This window comes from Podarcis muralis, chromosome 1 (assembly GCF_964188315.1).
Source record: "Podarcis muralis chromosome 1, rPodMur119.hap1.1, whole genome shotgun sequence".
Taxonomy (NCBI): Eukaryota; Metazoa; Chordata; class Lepidosauria; order Squamata; family Lacertidae; genus Podarcis; species Podarcis muralis.
The window spans coordinates 125912706-125932441 of record NC_135655.1 but is presented as its reverse complement, the minus strand read 5'-3'; the positions used below and the strand labels follow the sequence as shown (position 1 = coordinate 125932441).

General features: G+C 46.0%; 2 protein-coding genes across 3 annotated transcripts; both read left to right on the top strand.

Annotated features, from left to right (window-relative positions):
- Positions 1-1843: 1843 nt before the first annotated feature.
- Positions 1844-14542, top strand: LOC114584678 (maestro heat-like repeat family member 5). Its single transcript, XM_077924095.1, has 8 exons — positions 1844-2327; positions 3778-3920; positions 5480-5611; positions 7905-7984; positions 8987-9092; positions 11146-11241; positions 12783-12887; positions 14399-14542. Exons 1-8 carry the CDS (start codon positions 1844-1846, stop codon positions 14540-14542), a joined length of 1290 nt encoding a protein of 429 aa, XP_077780221.1.
- Positions 14543-15720: 1178 nt separating this feature from the next.
- On the top strand, positions 15721-19736 carry LOC144325261 (uncharacterized). Of its 2 annotated transcripts, XR_013390545.1 has the most exons (5): positions 15721-16148; positions 16498-16650; positions 16774-16870; positions 17618-17757; positions 18518-19736. XR_013390545.1 is itself a non-coding variant. In XM_077917984.1 (4 exons), exons 1-4 carry the CDS (start codon positions 16062-16064, stop codon positions 17529-17531), a joined length of 381 nt encoding a protein of 126 aa, XP_077774110.1. In that variant the 5' UTR covers positions 15721-16061; the 3' UTR covers positions 17532-17732. The 2 variants fall into 2 exon arrangements, 1 of the variants encoding a protein (XP_077774110.1); XM_077917984.1 differs by lacking the exon at positions 18518-19736 and having other exon boundaries at positions 17488-17732.

Below are 19736 nucleotides of genomic sequence, written 5' to 3'. Positions count from 1 at the left end.
CCCAAGAAAGTAAAATCTCGCACTGCCTCCATTTCTTCCCCTTCCCCAAGGGAATGGTCACCTTTTTCCCCTGGGCAGAAATGACCTGACCTGGGCAGAAATGTCATAAATGGTTTAGTTTATATAAAATATGCTGAGATTTATGTTATGCAAAATGAACCATGGAAAGAGAAGGAGAGTAGCTGGGGAAACCTAGCCAGATGGGTGGGTATTAATATTAATAATAAATAATATTTTAAGGTTGTTTAAATGAATGTTCTAAAATGTAGAACAGAAAATTCAATAAAAAATGTACAGTGCAACCAAGCACAGAGGTGTACCTAGGAGTTGTATTGGTGTCTTGTCCTGGGGGTGGGGGGTGGGGAATAAATCACTTTACTGCAACAACCAGGGTTTCTTTTCCACAGGAACTCACAGGAGCCTAGTGGGGGCCATGACCGTTCTAAGAGAACAAGGGTTTGTGGTGAGTTCCAACACCTCTCTCTTCTAGAAAAATAGAACTGGCAACAACCATCTTTGAAATGGTTACCTTTTACACAGCCCAAGTCCTCAAAGCATCTGGAGTGAAGGCAAAAAAATAAGCACGCCTTTGTGCAAGGGCAGGAAGCTTCTCCCAGGCAGAGGAGTTGACTTCTAGGGATCAAGGGGCTTCACACCTATAAAATATTTGAGGGGGCTGCCCCCCCCCAAGTTGATGGGCACTGCCATTCAAATGGTGTGCATGCATGGTGCCATGTGAACATAGCCTGCCCCCCCCCAATATTTTATTAAAGCTGGCACCCCTGCTCTCATGTTAAGAGTTTTGTCACCACACGCAAAATTTTATGGAATTGTAAAACTCAACAATTTGGCCAGAAATGTTTTGATTTATACTCAGAAGGCATCTGGACGGCAACTTAATTATGAAACGGGTGATATCTGTTTAAAAACATTCATTCGCGTGGCAATTTACTATATCTGAGGTGCAATTTATTTATATTCAAGTCACAGATCTTTGGTGGGTATAATCTGAGTTTCTACTTTATTTAGAGTCAAGCAAATAAAAACAATAAGCAAAATGTAGGCTTCTATATGTAGTATATTTAGGGGAAATAGTGCCTTGTCAATTAATTAACATTTATTAGATTTCATAGATGCTTTGAAACAAACGGGAGTCCTTTTCTTCTTTTTTACCTCTTGTTTTTTCTTGTCTTTCCCCTTTCTTCTTTTCTCAACTTTCTTGCAGTTCTCCATAGTGGTTCATACAGCAGTGTATCAAACTCTGACTTTTGTTTTCTGGGTTTCTGCTGTTGCTATTCTGTCTCTCACAGCTACAATAAACCTACCGTTAAAATTATGGACTGGTCATTTCTTTGTCAGAGGGCAAACGGGCAATTTTAGCAGGGGATCAAATACTTTCCCCCCCTCACTGTATCAATGAATGTAATGTCAGAGGAACAATGGCCGCGGTTGCTAGGTTGCTAAGGTCATTGTGACACACCTTACACGCCTCATGAACGTGTCAGGTGAGCAAAGGTGATTTGGCAAGAGAGAAGCTTCATGCTTCTGTTGGCCATTTTGTGACCGCTTCTAACATTTCTATATTGAGACAGAGAGAGTGTGTGTGACTGAGTGTGTGAGGGGGGGAAATGTAAGTTGGATTTCTTAGCTGATTCTGCCTTTCCAGCTTTGTCTAGGGCAGTCTGAGGGGAGCTCCTTTCTCCCCAGGCAATGCAGGTTCTGTGCACAGCATAGCTAGCGATAGCAAATAGTCAATAATCCTAACCATGGTTACCACCACAGTGCCTTCCATATGTCCTTGGACTCCAACTGCCATCATCCCCAGCCAGCACAACCAGGGATGATGGGAGTTGTAGTCCAAGCACTTCCTTCACAAGATAGCCTATTTGCCTATGATAGCAAGCACATGTGGCCCCGGTTCAGTCCAGGCGTGTTGAGTAGGAGGATACTGCCAGCCTATCTTCTCCCACTCTGTTTTAGGCTTTCAAAGCTGCAGAAGCTGTTTTCAAAGAGCAACTCCAAACAAGATCTGGGGAAAGGAGGAAGCGACAGCCAGGATGCTGCAGCTTCATCAAATGCCAAGCCCCAGGACCGGAGGTTTGAACATTTCTATAGCCATAAGGAAAGCAGTGCGGGCGAAGTTGCGTTCTCTTCCCTTCCCAAGCTGAAATGGTTCCATCTGTCCAGGAGAAAGAACTCTATCACGCTGAGGAATTGGGATAAACTAAGCACGTTCTGGAGTTGCTGTGGAACCCAAAAGGTCTGGTCCCAAGAATGTAAGGTTCTGGAACCTAAGCAAGAGTCAAGGAGCTTGTCCACGGTTTTAGGTGAGGAGATGCCCAGGATTCTTGAGAGGGATTCTGCACGGGAGGAGAGGGTTGGAGGAGAAATGGAATTACCTAGGAGGAGCCAGTGTGGTGTCGTGGTTAAGAGCGGTAGACTCGTAATCTGGGGAACCGGGTTCGCGTCTCTGCTCCTCCACATGCAGCTGCTGGGTGATCTTGGGCCAGTCACACTTCTCTGAAGTCTCTCAGCCCCACTCACCTCACAGAGTCTTTGTTGTGGGGGAGGAAGGGAAAGGAGAATGTTAGCTGCTTTGAGACTCCTTCGGGTAGTGATAAAGCGGGATATCAAATCCAAACTCCTCCTCTTCTAACTAATTCACACTTTATGAAACAATATGTGAACTGGAACACAACCATCTTTTGAAATTCACACTTCTCTGAATTTTGCAGTGAAGTTTACAAAAATGCATGTACTAGGATAAAGTGTTATACAAATGTATATGTTAGTAGAGATAAGATACAAATCTATTGTGTTACAGTAACTTGCTTTAAAAACATGTGTCTACTGTCACACCTCGGTTGCCGCCTTGGAACTTGTACGTTTCAGCTCCCGAACAACCGGAAACCGGAAGTGAGTGTTCAGGTTTTCAAACGATTTTCGGAAACTGAACGTCTGGTGCGGCTTCTGCAGCTTCAGATTGGCTGCAGGATGCTCTTGCAGCCAATCAGAAGCCTTATTTTTCAAACAGTTCTGCAAGTCTAACGAATTCCTGGAATGCATTCTGTTCGAGAACCAAGGTACGACAGTATTAGGAGAAATTTGCACTATAACGTTAACAAATTTCCCCGAGGACTTTAAAAACAAAATTTGCAAACTGGTGTGGAAATTTGGGGAACTGAATTTAGGATTAGAAAAATGAGAAACAGAGAGAAACTGAAATGGATTCACCCATCTCTAGGGTGGGTGAGGTGGAGGATTTTATGAAGATGCCAGAGGCTTAGGGTGTTGTCAGGAATGTGCAAATTATTCAACGAGAAGAAGCTAGGTCTCTTTCAAGAAGATAAAGGTAAAGGGACCCCTGACCGTTAGATCCAGTCGTGGCCAACTCTGGGGTTGCAGCACTCATCTCGCTTTATTGGCCGAGGGAGCCGGCGTACAGCTTCCGGGTCATGTGGCCAGCAGGACTAAGCCGCTTCTGGCGAACCAGGGCAGCACACGGAAACGCCGTTTACCTTCCCACCGGAGCTGTACCTATTTATCTCCTTGCACTTTGACGTGCTTTCAAACTGCCAGGTGGGCAGGAGCTGGGACCGAGCAACGGGAGCTCACCCCGTTGCGGGGATTCAAACCTTCTGATCGGCAAGCCCTAGGCTCTGTGGTTTAACCCACATCGCCACCCGCGTCCCATTTCAAGAAGTTAGGGGATAGTAATAAGAAGGTAGGAGATACTAATATGCCTTCCTGTTCTCTGTTTACCCTTTCAATTCCTAGATTCAACATCAACAAGCCTCAACCACTTCTCCACCTCCTCTGTCTTTTCATCTACTTCCAGCGGGTCGGATGTGCATGACAGCATTGAACTTGATGGTGATGCCGTCAACATCATCCTCAAGCGCATGGAGGAGGAAGACAAGGTACAAAACCCCTCAGCACATGATGCTTCCTGCACATGGTACTTCTATAGTACTACAAATAGCAGCTGCTTGGGAGAATTAAGTTGGATGCTAGTAGCAGCTCCTACTGTAATATCCTTGCCAGGCTGTTGTCAAGTCTGGTAGAGCTGGCCCAGAAACAAGCATGTTTTGGCCAAATGAACACGAACACATAATCAGTAATGTAGAGTCTTGGGACTGGGTAGAGGAGCATGTGCACAAGGTTCCTGGGAAAGAAAATGGAGCCAAGATCTGAGGACTTAACCAGGAAAGGAGTACTTGCTAAAAGGAAATAGTATACAAGATTACCGTATTTTTCGCTCTATAGGACGCACCCGACCATAGGACGCACCTTGTTTTAGAGGGGGAGAATAAGAAAAAAAATTCTCCCCCTCTCTGCGCAGCGCCCCTTCAGCGAAGCAGCAGGAGAAACGGAGCCCCTTTAATTTCTCCTCCCACTTGGCTGAAGGGGCGCTGCGCAGCTCTCCCTCTCTGCTGAAGCTGGGAGAGTCTTGCTCTCCCGGCTTCAGGAAAAGGAACCTGAAGCCTGCGGAGCGCAGTGGGAATTCGCACTGCGCTCCAAAGGCTTCAGCGGCTATCCCTGAAGCCTGGAGAGTGAGAGGGGCCGGTGCGCACCGACCCCTCTCGCTCTCCAGGCTTCAGCGAAAGCAACGCGAAGCCTCCGGAGCACGGCGGGAGCGCTCCCACTGCGCTTCTGAGGCTTCGCATTGCTATCGCTGAAGCCAAGGAGCCTGCATTCGCTCCATAAGACACACACACATTTCCCCTTAATTTTTGGAGGGGACAATGTGCATCTTATAGAGTGAAAAATACAGTACATTCACCTTACTGAAGGTTCTCCCAGAAGGGAGAGAGTGAAACAGGCACACCCAGAGAGGATGAGAATAGGGGGTTTGGGTGAGAAGTGACCAGAAAGATGGGGCAGGAGGGAGGATGAGTGAAAGAGAGAGCTTTTACCTAGCCCTGAGTTTGCTGAGATGCACAGAGGGAGGGAGGATGAGCAGTCTCCACAGGGGCAGGCTTGGACCCATGCGGGAAGGTCAAGAATCCCAGGCAGCAGTGGGGCATCCACCATGCAGGAGAAAATAAATCTAGCCACAGTAGGAATTCCACTGGGCAGAAACATAGGAAGATACAGGGCCGGCCCACCCGTCAGGCAAGATGAGGCGACTGCCTCAGGTGGCAGGATCCACAGGGGCAGCAGATCTGGCCTCCCAAGGAATGCACAGTTTCTTTCTCATGGAGGGTTGTGTAGCTAGAACCATCAAAAAAAGGAATGAACTGTTTTCGCTACAAAGTGGAAACGCAAGATCCCAGTTACCCTCTTCTGAGCTCATCACTTTTCTAGTTCTGTAGCGTCTCTGAGCAGTTGTGAAATAGGTGGGTTAATTCTGCAGTTCAGTTCTCATTCTGAGCCAACCAGGAAGGATGTCTAGGACACATCTAGGATGTCTAGGACACATCAAGAAAGGCTCGATAATGCCCTCTCCTAATAGCCCCGGTTCTCTCTCAACTTACAGAGCAAACAGGATGAAAACGGGGACATTAGTTTCCTCAGTGCCATCTCTGCTTTATGCATCGCTACACAGCATAAACGACGGAACAAACTCAAACTTCTGTACACCAAAGACGAATTAACAGAGGCTGTCGTGGTAAGTGAGGTGCAGAAATCCAGTAAGGAGGTGGCAGCTAGCCAGTAGATGAGAGGCACGAGGTCTGGCTTTGGGGTTAAAGGTAAAGGGACCCCTGACCATTAGGTCCAGTCATGACTGACTCAGGGGTTGTGGCGCTCATCTCGCTTTACTGGCCGAGGGAGCCGGCGTACAGCTTCCAGGTCATGTGGCCAGCATGACTAAGCCGCTTCTGGCGAACCAGGGCAGCGCACAGAAACACCGTTTACCTTCCCGCCAGAGCAGTACCTATTTATCTACTTGCACTGGTGTGCTTTCGGACTGCTAGGTTGGCAGGAGCAGGGACCGAGCAACGGGAGCTCACCCCGTCACGGGGATTCGAACCGCGACCTTCTGATCGGCAAGTCCTAGGCTCTGTGGTTTAACTCAAAGCACCACCCATGTTAGTTCTGTGGAAATAAACCTGGCAAGTGTGGAAGGACTATGAAACCATTTGGGAAAGGGTCACTAAATCCACTTGAAAACACCCTACGAGGATGCAGTTGTAATTCCTTCCCCAAAGTGTCCCGCAGAGGACCCCCTGACTAAGCTTGCTTGGGACTCCCTTGTCTCTGTATTTCTCTGTATTTGTATTTGTCTCTGTGTCTGAAACCCATGTTTCAGTAACAAGTCCTTCCAGGGTAATAGGTGGCTGGGGAAAATTGAGTTGGCTGTTAGGGAAACCTCTGCTCTGTGCTGCTCTTGGCTCTATTCCTGACAGAGGACAGACAGTTAATCAGGATGGCAGAGCTGGCCCAGTTTTTGTTTGGATAGTGAAGCATTCCCCTCAAGTTCTGAAGGTGGGAAAACAAAGCTGAGACTTCAGGACTTAATTCCCCAAAGAAGTTTCTATTCAAAGAACAACAAGACAAAGCACAGCCATGTTTCTGAAAACCATCCCAGAAAGGAGGGATGGAAAATGAGCCAATTAAAAGCAATAAACTAAAATTAAAAAAAATGACCAAATTACAGTCCAAATTATTAATTATGATTTGGGGGGGGGGGGCTATTTACCAGCGCAGCTTTTCCTGACTTCATTCCAATCTTCCAATCCGGGCTGTGGTGCAAGGCTATCGTCTGAAGTTTAATGACTCAGCAACTCCCAAGTTGTTAAATCAGTCTGTTGTCGAAGCCTTTCGTTTGAAATTTAATGGCATAGTAACTTCCACCTTGTTGTTACTGTAAATTGTAGAGCATACTGTTTGCAATACAGTGGTACCTTGGGTTAAGTACTTAATTCGTTCCAGAGGTCCGTTCTTAACCTGAAACTGTTCTTAACCTGAAGCACCACTTTAGCTAATGGGGCCTCCTGCTGCCATTGCGCCGTCGGAGCATGATTTCTGTTCTCATCCTGAAGCAAAGTTCTTAACCTGAAGCACTATTTCTTTGTTAGCAGAGTCTGTAACCTGAAGCGTATGTAACCTGAAGCGTATGTAACCCGAGGTACCACTGTATTGCAATGTAAATGAACTGTATTCCACAGATATAAGTTATCTGGCGGTCTATCAGCCTTCCCAGAGACCACACAATCCCCCCCCCCCCTTGGGCCCTAGAAGGGGAGTTGCTAGACATCCATTCAGCCCTCTCTCACACTCATAAAGGATGGATTATGATATGGATATGTTAATTGGCTGTTTTTATTGGAAAAGCAATAAAAATGATTTTAAAAGAAAAAAGAAAATGAGTGGTGGGTGGGTGACAAAATGGTGTGTGAGAGAGAGGTCCTTTTGCTTCTAAGTTGCCTTGAGAATAATTTGATAGAAAGATAAGTTATTAAAATGAATTTAAAAAGTGGGGAGGCCTACAGTGACTCTAAGGCTATTCAGCAGCATTCCTGCACTGACGAGGGAGGGAGGGGGATGAAAGATCAGATGGTTGGGAAGGAGAAACAGAGAGAGATTCTATATCCTCAAGTCTACAAAATTGCACAGAGGAAAGCAGGGAAATGAGGAATTCTCGACGGCAGGCTTGGATCCAAGCAGGAGATTTTCCAGGGAAAGGAGATTCTAGGGACCCTCTTTGTAAAGGGAGCATCTGATGTTTTATGGGTGCTTTGGGTAAATGGCCAGAAAGGAATGCAGGTTTATGCTTGCCTGTTGGGCTAATACGGATCGTGAGACAAGACAGAGGTGCGGGGACAAAATGGGAGCGTGCTGGTAACGGGCTCGTGAATGAGAAAGAGCTTAGACAAAACCATTTGGGATGAAAGTGCCCCATTGAAATCTGTGGAAAGAGGTCCTTCACCTGCTCTGTTCTGGCCCTTGGTCTCTTCCAGGTGGTGATGGAGAAACTCCCGGTTCACTCTGTGCCCACATCAGTTCTACCGTGCTGCATGGTGGCCATTTACAACTTGAGGTATGCCTCTTGAAGACCAGGGATTCCTGATCCTACTAAGAAGCAATTAGCGCGTGCGAAGACCGTTGTATTTGTGATGAATGAGGGTAGAAAATAATGTATTTCCAGGAAAGCAGATGCAACACGGTAAACGGCCCGGGAGAAGCCCAGACAATCAAATACAATAGGTCAAAGACATTCGAAACAGAAATGGTTGAAAGAAGAAGTGGAGAGGCCGGTACTCCGAGGCTCCAGAAAGGAGCAACTGACTCCCCTTGGAAGTGCCCACACAGATCTTAGAAGGCATTTGTTTTCTCCACACCTTGGGAAATATACTGTATTTTCCGCTCCATAAGACGCACTTTTTTCCTCCTAAAAGGTAAGGGGAAATGTGAGTGCGTCTTATGGAGCGAATGGCGCTGTGCAGAGAGGGAGAGCTGCGCAACACCCGTTCAGCAAAGCGGGAGGAGGAACAGAAGGAGACCCTTCTGTTCCTCCTCCCGCTTCGCTGAAGGGGTGCTGCGCAGCTCTCCCTCTCTGTGCAGTGCCTCTCCTGCGAAGGAGAGGTGCTGCGCAGAGAAGGAGAACTGCACAGTGCCCCTTCAGCGACGTGCCTGTCCTGGCTTCTGCCTTAGCCACAGGCAGCCTCTTCGGGCAGGGGGATCCTTCATCCCGCTGCCCTGAAGAGGCTTGGCGCCGTTATCCTAGAAGCCAGAACAGCCACACGGTATCCCAGAAGCCAGATCCCTCTTGCTGTTCTGGCTTCTGGGATTCAGAATATTTTTTTCTTGTTTTCCTCCTCCCAAACCTAGGTGCGCCTTATGGTCTGGTGCATCTTATGGAGCAAAAAATACGGTAGTCTCCAAGCCCAAGGAGGGGAGTCTGTTCTTCCATCCTCAGTGCTCATCCTGGCGTTTGGGATCTGAAGTCCTGTGCTTCTCAAGTTCCTGGAGGAGCCTCCCTGCGGGAGATTAGGAAATTCTGGCAGTGCATAATCTAATACTTTTTCCTCCACCCCACCAGTAAAATCAAGCCTCCACTTGATCCAGAACTGGAGTCGTGTGTCTTGCGGTTGGCTATGCATGGGGTTTTCACGATGGACATTGGGACTGGGGACGCCACCAAACAGGTAGGGAGCGATGGGCCACCAACTTGGATGGCTTTGAAAGAGGATTGGTTAAATTCTGTACAGATGGTACATCACGCCAGTTAAGTTAGCAAAAATGTTTAAAGGTAGTAACAAATGTTGGAAATGCAAAGAAAAAGAAGGATCATTCCATCATATGTGGTGGGAATGTAAAAAGGTGAAATGTTTCTGGGAGATGATATATAACGAATTGAAAAAAATGTTGAAATATACATTCATAAAGAAACCAGAAGCATTTCTTTTAGGTATGGTTGGAAATGATATAAATAGAAAGGATTGTAAGCTTTTCTTATATGCGGTAACAGCAGCAAGAATATTATTAGCCCAAAAATGGAAGCAAGAAGAATTACCAACGTTGGAAGAATGGAGGATGAAGTTAATGGACTATGCAGAATTGGACAAGCTAACAGGAAGGATCCGAAACCGGCGGAACCAGAGGTTCACCGAAGACTGGAATAAATTTACGGAGTATTTGAAAAGTATTTGTGATGATCAGATGACGTTTGTAGGTCTCCAAAAAGTTCTGTGAGGAGTAATTTAAGAAATATTGTAAAAATGGAAAGGGAGAAATCATCTGTTAAGAAAGGTAAAGGCAATATTAAGTTAAGAACTGCAGATGAATTGATTACGACGGAGGATTATCAGAGGTGCTGACGGAAGTCAAACTAGAATATGTGTGTAATAATTTGTGTGGTATGTTTTTTAAAAATTTTGTATGCTAAAAACCAATAAAAAATGTTAAAAAAAGAAAAGAAAGAAGATTGGATGAATTCACGGAGGAGAGGGCTGTCAAACAGCTGCAAGCCGTGACGGCTGAGCTCTGCCTTCCCAGTTGGAGGCCGCCATGCTTCCAAATACCAACTGCTGGAAAGGGGAAGAGTGCTCTTGGGCTCATGTTCTGCTCCCTGGTTTCCCACAGACATCTGGTTGGCCACTGTGAGCACAAGGATACTGGCCTAGATGGGCCATTGGCCTGATCCAGCAGGTTCCTTTTTATGCTCTTATGTAGGTAAATTCTTGTTGAACCCACGAACCATGGGGTTGCCAGCATGGCATTCCCTGGCACCCACAGGGTCATCTCCTCGGCCCCTTATTGAAATTAGACTTGAAAGAAGCATTCTATTGTACCCAACAGAATAGGCTGCAGTGTGTGTTGTTCCCACAGTTGTTAAAAGGTAAAGGTACCCCTGCCCATACGGGCCAGTCTTGACAGACTCTAGGGTTGTGCGGCCATCTCACTCTATAGGCCGGGGGCCAGCGCTGTCCGCAGACACTTACGGATCACGTGGCCAGCGTGACAAGCTGCATCTGGCGAGCCAGCGCAGCACACGGAACGCCGTTTACCTTCCCGCTAGTAAGCGGTCCCTATTTATCTACTTGCACCCGGGGGTGCTTTCGAACTGCTAGGTTGGCAGGCGCTGGGACCGAGCAACAGGAGCGCACCCCGCCGCAGGGATTCGAACCGCCGACCTTTCGATCAGCAAGTCCTAGGCGCTGAGGCTTTAACCCACAGCGCCACCCGCGTCCCTCCCACAGTTGTTACTCAATAATAATAATAATAATAATAATAATAATAATAATAATTTATCATTTATACCCCGCCCATCTGGCTGAGTTTCCCCAGCCACTCTGGGCAGCTCCCAATCAAGTGTTAAAAACAGTACAGCGTTAAATATTAAAAACTTCCCTGAACAGGGCTGCCTTCAGATGTCTTTTAAAGATAGGATAGCTGCTTATTTCCTTCACATCTGAAGGGAGGGCGTTCCACAGGGCGGGCGCCACAACCGAGAAGGCCCTCTGTCTGGTTCCCTGTAACCTCACTTCTTGCAATGAGGGAACTGCCAGAAGGCCCTCGGCCCTGGATCTCAGTGTCCGGGCTGAACAATAACAGCATGTTTTCTGTGGAACCACTTCTAGTGAGAGGTTCTCCCTTTGATGGCCGGACCTCAACGGCTCTGGGATGAAGCCTATTTGCTGGCATGCTTTGTTGGGGAGAAAATCCAGCTCTCACGCAGGGATTTCCCTTTTCTTCCAGGCGCTGTATAGAACAACTTCAGCGACACTCGAAATCCTGCTCAGGTCATTATTAGCAGAGGATCCGACCACCAAGCATCTACTGAGGATCTTAAAAGTAAGTGCGTCTAAGAGAAATTGCGGCAAAGGAAGGCCTGGCAGGGAGATATCGCAACCTAAGCAACAGTTGGTCTGCAAAATCACCCACTATGCATTCCTCCGTTGGCAGAGTTTGGGCATAATATTGTGATTTCCAGGCCCATGAATAACTGACTGAACCAAGACAGGTTTCAAAACAAAGATTCAGGGGAGAAACAACCAAGTAGACTAATATCTCCCAGTCCAGTCTATTAGGAGGTGGTATTTTCTCCCTTGGGCACTCAGGGCCACTTATGCACTCACAGAATCAAACAGTAGTAAAGCTTTAGGATGCAGGTGGGAGGTTATACCCTAGCAGAGCTGGCCCTGCCATTAGAGTGAAGTAGCTGCCTCAGGCAGCTGGCTTCGGCCTTCACAGAATGGAAATGAATAGTTAGTCATTTAATTTATTTTTATTCTATTCTATTTATTTTTTATTATTTTATTTTCACAAAGTAATAACCATACATAAATGAGAATAAAAATGTGCACCCCACCACGGAGACCATTCCATTGTAACTATCCTACCTCCCAAAATTTCAACACCCCTTTCCGTTTTAACAGTACTAATTCTACAAACACCCTCTATATCTCCTCAAAATCAATGCTCTTGGCATATCCCCCATCTTACCTTAATGGCACATTAAATTAACAATGAAGATTATTCTATTTTTATTGCCAGGGAAGGGCACTCGTTCTTTTCTACCTTGACTGAGGAGTGGGACAGCACTATCTGCTGCTCCACCTCGGGCAACCAAATAGCTGCTCTCCTACAATATTTATTTTAAAAAAATGCTTGAACATAGAAAATGAGTGGGTTTAGGATGATTCTGCCAAGCCTTATCCCTGGCATATGTGGCCACATGCTATGTTATGTACTGAGTTGAATAGGATCCAAAATGCAGCAGTCTGATTGGTCCTAGAACAATAGGATTCAGAATGCAGCATTCTGATTGGTCCTCAGGAGCCACCCAATCCAGCTCCAGGTGGAAGTGAACCTGCAACCTGATTGGCCTACAGGTGAATCCCGGAATTAGCCAATCACGTGGGGCCCATTGTGTAAATAATGTATATAAAGCAGACATCCTGAGGGAACTTCCATTCCTCCTCACCACTATGAGCTGAATAAAGAGCATGAAATCCACTCTGGATTCCAAGTATATTTCATGCTAATAGGGTACATCCAAGCTAAAATGCCACATTATTCATCAGGCACAAAGCATTGCAAGTCCACCACAAGTCATCCAGAGATAAGACAGTAGATCCTGATCAACTTTATGCCCATTCCTGAACTAAGGCATATCTATGAAGAGGAACAATTCATCCTAGGAGAACTCATGTGTCAGATGCACAACCTTCCATCTTGAGACATTTTGGTTGGTCCTAAAAAACAAAACAAAAAAACCCACTGCTTGTGGATTTTGGATTCTGGATCACTGCTGCTTCCTTTGTTTTGAGCAAAAGGGTTGCGTGAGACGTTGTACCAGTGCAATATTCCTGAGGTGTTGCTTCCTCCTGCAGCACATCCATTTTTGGATACACGCGAAATACAAAGTGGAGAGAATCAGAGCTATCAAAAGCAGTGCTGCACTCCTGCGTTTTGCTGTCCTTATGCCAGATTTTGATGTAAGTGTGACCTCATATGCTGCCCCCTTTTGCTCTAGGGAGCAAATGTGAGAGCTGGTCTTTGTCGCTACAACCGATTTTTAGATTTATCCCGCCCTCCAGAGCCAATTCATATTGAGAGCTGAATGTTATTTTCAGTATCTTAGTCTTAAAGGAATAGGAGAGGGGAAAGCCAATAATGGAAGGGGTGGCGGCAGCTAGGAATGGCTTTGTTTGCATGACACTAGTATGCTCTTCTTGGGTCCCTTTGAGTGATAGCCCATATCTCGCAGGGATGCAGGTAGCGCTGGGTCTAAACCACTGAGCCTCTTGAGCTTGTTGATCAGAAGGGCGGCGGTTCGAATCCCCACAATGGGGTGAGTTCCCATTGCTCTGTCCCAGCTCCTGCCAACCTAGCAGTTCAAAAGCATGCCAGTGCAAGTAGATAAATAGGTACTGCTGCGGCGGGAAGGTAAACGGTGTTTCTGTGTGCTCTGGTTTCTGACAGTGTCCCGTTGTGCCAGAAGCGATTTAGTCCTGCTGGCCACAACCCGGAAAGCTGTCTGTGGACAAACGCCGGCTCCTTTGTCCTGAAAGCGGAGATGGGTGCCACACCCAATAATCAAATTTGACTGGCCTTAGCTGTCCCAGGGGTCCTTTACCTTTTTACCTCTCTGCTCCCATCCATACCACTGGGTTCTTCCTGGCATTCCTAGTTGATTGGTGCATTGGGGTTCCTCTTTTGGCTTGAACTGTGTGGATTTGCTGTTCTGGCAAGATACACGAAGGCCCTACATCCATCTTCTCAGAGTCCCATCCAAAGGACATAGAGGAGGCTATGTTCTCTGGAAGTATCAGTCTAACCTAGTTCATTGCTGTCAACCGTCCCTTATTTGGCGGGAAAGTCCCTTATCCCAGCGCCATGTCCCGCTGCTGTCCCTTATTGATGATGTCCCTTAAATTTCCCAAGTTTCAAAGGAAGCAGCTCCTCTCCCTCCCTCCCTGTTGGCCAGGGAGGAGGGAGGCTCCAACTGTGTTGCTTGGCTGCGTTGCTCACCCAATAAGGAGTCTAAGAATGACTGGGGGGTGGAGCTTGCATGCCTTGTGCCGATCAAATCGAACGCGTTGCCTAGGGACTCGCCTTTGCTCAGCGCTTCCCAGCGGAGAGGTGACGGTGGTTTTCCTTGTTGCCGGGCTGCTGCCCTGTGGGAACCACTGCTTGAGGCTTCGTTTGGCTGCTGGCTGGGCTTTCTGCCTTTGGCTCGGAGGGGCTCAGAGGTTGAACATACCTGTGCTCTGAAAATCCCTTATTTTGGCTGCTGATCCCTTATTTTCGAGGCTGCTGGTCCCTTATTTTCAAATCTGTAAGTTGACAGCTATGATCTAGTCTGCCCATTTTGGAGATGCAAAGTATTATTTTAAGAGTTTCTGAGAAGGGCTTAGATTTTGAGGCTAGGCGTACCCATTAAAGATAGAGATGATCTGACAGAGAAGTGGGGGACAAAGATCTCTCTGGTTTTCCTTCTTGCTAGGCTACCTGCAAACTCCCAGAACTGGGGCACCACGTGGCAGAGCTGGCAATTTGTATTGGGGACCCCCAAGCAGCAGTCAGCCGACATGCCAAGGAGAGTATCTTCCGTCTCTACGAGCTGCTCCTGCACCAGAAAGGCAAGTAAGCTGGAAAAGTTGCAACAACAGTCCCATGCTTAAATATGATGGAATACATTAAACACCTTAGTTTTACGCGCTAGTGAAATATGATTAGAACCTCTGGTCTCAGTTCATAGTGTGTTTTCCCATTAGTATCAGTCGAGTCTCATGTTGACTCTCTGGTAATGGTGCATTTCCCGCAAAGCTGACTTAGCGGGGAAGAAAGAAGCTGTTGTCTTGTTCAGTTGTATTTCACAATGTTATACTCTTCCCCCTTTGCCAGTAAGAGAGCCCACCCTTTGAGCAAAGATGGCAGGAGATCAGCATGCAAGAGCATTTGACATTCCTCCATATAAGCCAGAATTTGACCTTCATTTCTTGAGTCTTGCCTCAGAGGCTGATACCAAAATGAGACGCGAGGTTGCTAGAGAAATTCCCTAGGAGGGAACTCTCGAGGTGGATCTTGCAAACATCTTCATAAAAAAAAAGTAATAGAATATCATCCAAAGGAAACAGAAAGGCCTAAATTCGTTTTCATTCGATCATTTAAATATTTATAATCTTGACCAAATGCACCCAAGGTGGTGAACAAATTGTAAGAACAGGTATCCATCAAACTACGTAGTTGTGCTCTGGCAGAGTCTTCTGCCTGCTCTACAGGACTTCCTCACCTTCTCCTCTGTGTGCCCCCTAAATCGGTTTCTGGGGGCTTCCCTAATGCTCCAGAGGAGATTGGGGAGGGCACAAGGGGTGTACAGGAAAAAGAGAGAGAGGAGGAAGTCCTGTTGCGCAACAAGACATCCTTGTTCTACTTTATTGACTACTGCTCATAAAAATACAATACAATAATAAATAGAATTCTAAGGAACCAGCTGGATGTTAACATATAATCCCAACAGTCTAAAAAATGTTTCCAAAGCCATCAGAATAAATTATGTCTGAAAAGCCCTAAACCCAGAAATGGGGAGCCTGTGGCTCTTCCAGATATTGTTAAGAGTCCTATCCCCAGGAACCCCAGCCAGCATGCCCAGTGGTCAGTCGCAACATGTAGCTCAACAATACTTGAAAAAGACGAAATTAATGGACTATGCAGAATTGGACAAAATGACAGGAAGGATTCGAAACCTGCGGGACCAGAGATTTACAGAAGATTGGAAGAAGTATATGAATTATTTGAAGAGCAACTGTAATCAACAAGGACTACAAGAAGTTTTGTAAGGAGAAATATACGAAGTGTTACAAAGTAGGAAAAGATAGAGATATTGGTTATGAGTTTGAAATGTAATAGGGAAGATAATAAATGCATACGGAGAGATTAGATGGGAAAATTTTCAGACAGGATTGATGGAAGTCAAAAAATTGAATAAGATGTAAAAGTATGTTTAATTACTGTTGAAAATGATATGTTAAAAAAAACCTAATAAAAAATTATATTTTACAAAAATAAATACTTGAAGGTCCACAGGTTCTCCATCCCTGCCCCAAACCTTTAAGTATGGAACGACAAAGCTTTTAACTCCTGGTGTCTTACTGTCAGGGATACGGATGAATAATGCCGAAGAACTCTGGTGCAGGAGGTACCAAGAAGAGAAGAAGATGCTCTCTTACATAAACATGATGAAAGTTGGAGAGGTAAAGGTGTTCCTTCTATGCTATAAGCCCTTTTCAATGCGAAACCACTCAAGTGTTTGATAGATTTCTTGCTCCACCTGAGAAATCTGGGTTGCTTTCTTTTACCCTTCTCTGCCTCCAGGAAACACCAGGATGAGCTTAAGGGGTTGTTGGCAGAATTGTGTGAAGAGACACATTGGGAGATATAATTGCAATGCAGTCTTTGACAGTATCATGGGCAGACGGGACAACATCCTGTCTCAAGGATGTCAAAGTTGTGATAATAGAAAGAAGGGAAGAAGAAGCAGGGATCGTTTAATGAACATGCAGCAATCCAAAGACTGCTTCATTTTGGTTTCTTTGCTTTTAGGTGTTTGGGACATTCTTCAATGAACAACAAAGAAGATTCTTTCTAAGAACAGCTTTGTTAGCTATTTATAGTCCGGACCGGAGGGTCAGTGAAGCAGGGATCCTCCTTGTTTATTCTATCCTTGGGAATGCAGAAGAACTAATGGATGTGGAGGTGAGTTACTAAATTAAGCTTTCTGTGAAAAAGTATATTATAAAGGACAAATCTTCCTTCAGGATGGGGGAAAAAAAGACTTCTGACTGTTTTGGGATTCCCCTCACCCCTCAATCTCTCCAGGAAAAACAAGTAAAGAAAAAAATATGGCATCAGCTCCACAAATTTCGAGTTTGCAATGAATTGCCTGTGGCGGTACAAAGCCTCTCTGCAAGCAAAGGTAATGTCTATTTCTAGTTACGGGGAACACTACCAAAGATATGGAATAATTACAAGCTGTAATTATCTACTTATAAAAGACCACTATCCATAGCTTCAACCAGTCTCTTAAGACACAAATTGCCTAAATTTATTGTTGAATTGTGTGTGATCCGGATAGAGGAGGAATTTGATTTGGTGTGCAATTAAAGGCGAATCTATCCAATTCACACTTTTCAAAACAAGATGCAGACTGAAAAACAGTTGAAATTCCGTTTCTCCAAATTTTGCAGTGCCATTTTCTAGCCACGCAATGTGTACAAAAAGATATGCACTCAGGTAAAGTGTGCATGCCTGCTAACATCAACCCATAACCGATGCGTCCACATTTTAGCACCAATCCGCGGTGGCCAACTGGTTAGAGGTTTGGACTAGAACCAAGGAGAGCCGGGTTCAAATCTCCAGTCAAGTCTGTGGGTGACCTTGGGCCAATCATTCTCTCTCCACCTAATTTACCGTTTGTGATCTCCTTGAAGGGGTGGGATGATGTTGACAATCTATACGGACCCCTCCCAAACATTTTCCTAAGTCAAATGAAGCTGGTATAATTCAATCTGCCTTCTCTTCGTTTCCACTCAGGTGACGTGCTGATGGAGGATCTTGATGATTACGTACAGTTGTAAAACAACCGCCCACATCTCTCCATTTTCTGTCCCCCCTCCCCTCTTCCTTTCTCCCTCCCTCCCTTTCTTCCTTATGTTTTCTCCAGGTGGCTATGTGGGGCCAGAGCTTTTGGGTTTCACAGGATCTCCAGAGCTCGCTTAAAAGAAAAAAAACTTTTCCCCTATTTTCCACGGAGATGGATTTTCTTCCCTCTGGACAGATGGAACAGCTTCCTTTTGGGAAGAGGTGAGAGCATGACTTTTCTCTCCCATCTTTTGGCTTGCGAGTGTTTCATCCCTTCTGTGGGAGGTGTCCAAACCTCCAGTCTATAGGATGGGCATTCTGTGGGTTAAACCACAGAGCCTAGGACTGCCGTTCAGAAGGTCGGCGGTTCGAATCCCTGCGATGGGGTGAGCTCTCGTTGCTCGTTCCCTGCTCCTGCCAACCTAGCAGTTCAAAAGCATGTCAAAGTGCAAGTAGATAAACAGGTACCACTCTGGCGGGAAGGTAAACGGCGTTTCCGTGTGCTGCTCTGGTTCGCCAGAAGCGGCTTAGTCATGCTGGCCACATGACCCGGCTGTACGCCGGCTCCCTCGGCCAGTAAAGCGAGATGAGCTCTGCAACACCAGAGTCGGTCACGACTGGACCTAATGGTCAGGGGTCCCATTACCTTTACCATATTGGATGCTGCTGCTGCTTCTTCTTCCTCCTGGGTCACGTTCAGAGTTGCTTTCTGGAAAAAGCCTGATGTGCATAGGGGCAAGAACAAAAAGCATCCCTTGCTTGCTAGATCCAGGTGGCCCCACCATCCCTCTGGAGAGAAGAGGGGCAGATATCCACTGCTTATGCTCAGTTGGGGCCCAGAGAAGGCTGGCCTATTAGGGCAAGAACTGTCCAACTAATTTCAACCTTAGCCAGCAGCCACCTGCCTGTCTTCTTGTGTACATTTAATCCAATGATGGTACTTCCTTGTCAAGCTTATCCTTCCTTTGTGTTGCCACTGTAGGACTTCGTGTAGTGGAGGATGGGGACCAAACTAGAATCAGCTGGCTCTGCCTTTCGTTGGGCTCTGGCGCCACCTACTGTCGGGCTCCTTGCCTTCCGCCCCATCAGCTCCAATGTGGCTTCCTGGCAGCATTTTTCATCACCACGCTGGCTGGGTAAATGTAATCCCACCATCCCTCTGGGAATGGGAGACACATTTCTCTGCTTCTGTCCAGACCACCAGAAGGTGGCCCTCAAGAAATGGCTGGAGGAGACTGGGACACACAGGGCTGAGAAGCGTAAACCAGGACACTGTGTGGGTTTTCTCCTGCCCCTTATTTTCATTGCTTGCCTTGCTGATTAACGCTATCATCCCCACCATTCCTGTGCGAGAAGGGAAAGAAAAGAGACAGATTGCTGTTTTCGGCTTAACTGCTGCAAGGAATGAGTTGGAGGAGAAAGCAACAACAAAACAGATTTGTTTCCCCCAGAAAAATAAAGATGGCAAGAAGACATAACAGGAGATATGGAAACAGATTAACACTAGCAAATACGAGGAACTTAATTTCTCGGGAATTTCAGAGTTTTGAAAATTATATTTTAAAGCAAGATACAGTCACAACGATTAATGCGGCAGAAAACAGATTGGGTAGCAGACTGGCAATATTGGAGAATCAATTTATAGTCTGGGAATAAATACGGATAGTTTTTTTAAAAAAGGAAAATGTAACTGAAAAAGCAGTAGAAGACAGAAAACATAAATATGGCTTTCACAATTTTGGAAGGATGAGATTTATTATACAATCATACAGAGGTGTTGGGGGGGGGGAATAAGGAACATTTTAATTTCAGAGGTTTGAATGAGAAAGCTGAAGATGTAAAAGCATATTTGAATGAGTTTTCTGCAGGATAGTAGTCTCCAAGTAGAAATGGTAATTGATGTGGTCTTCAGAATTATTTTCAAAATCTCTGAATCACACTTGATAGTTGTCAAGGTGAACTGATTGTAAATGAAGTTCCTTTTGCAGTGGAACTTTGGGCAATTTTTAAATAAACTCAGTTTGAATATATATATATACAGTGGTGCCCCGCAAGACGAACGCCTCGCAAGACGGAAAACCCGCTAGACGAAAGGGTTTTCCGTCGCGGAGGCGCTTCGCAAGACGAAGTTCCCTATGGGCTTCCTTCGCAAGACGAAAGCCCATGGGGAAATCTCCGGGACAGCGGGGAAGCGCAGCGCC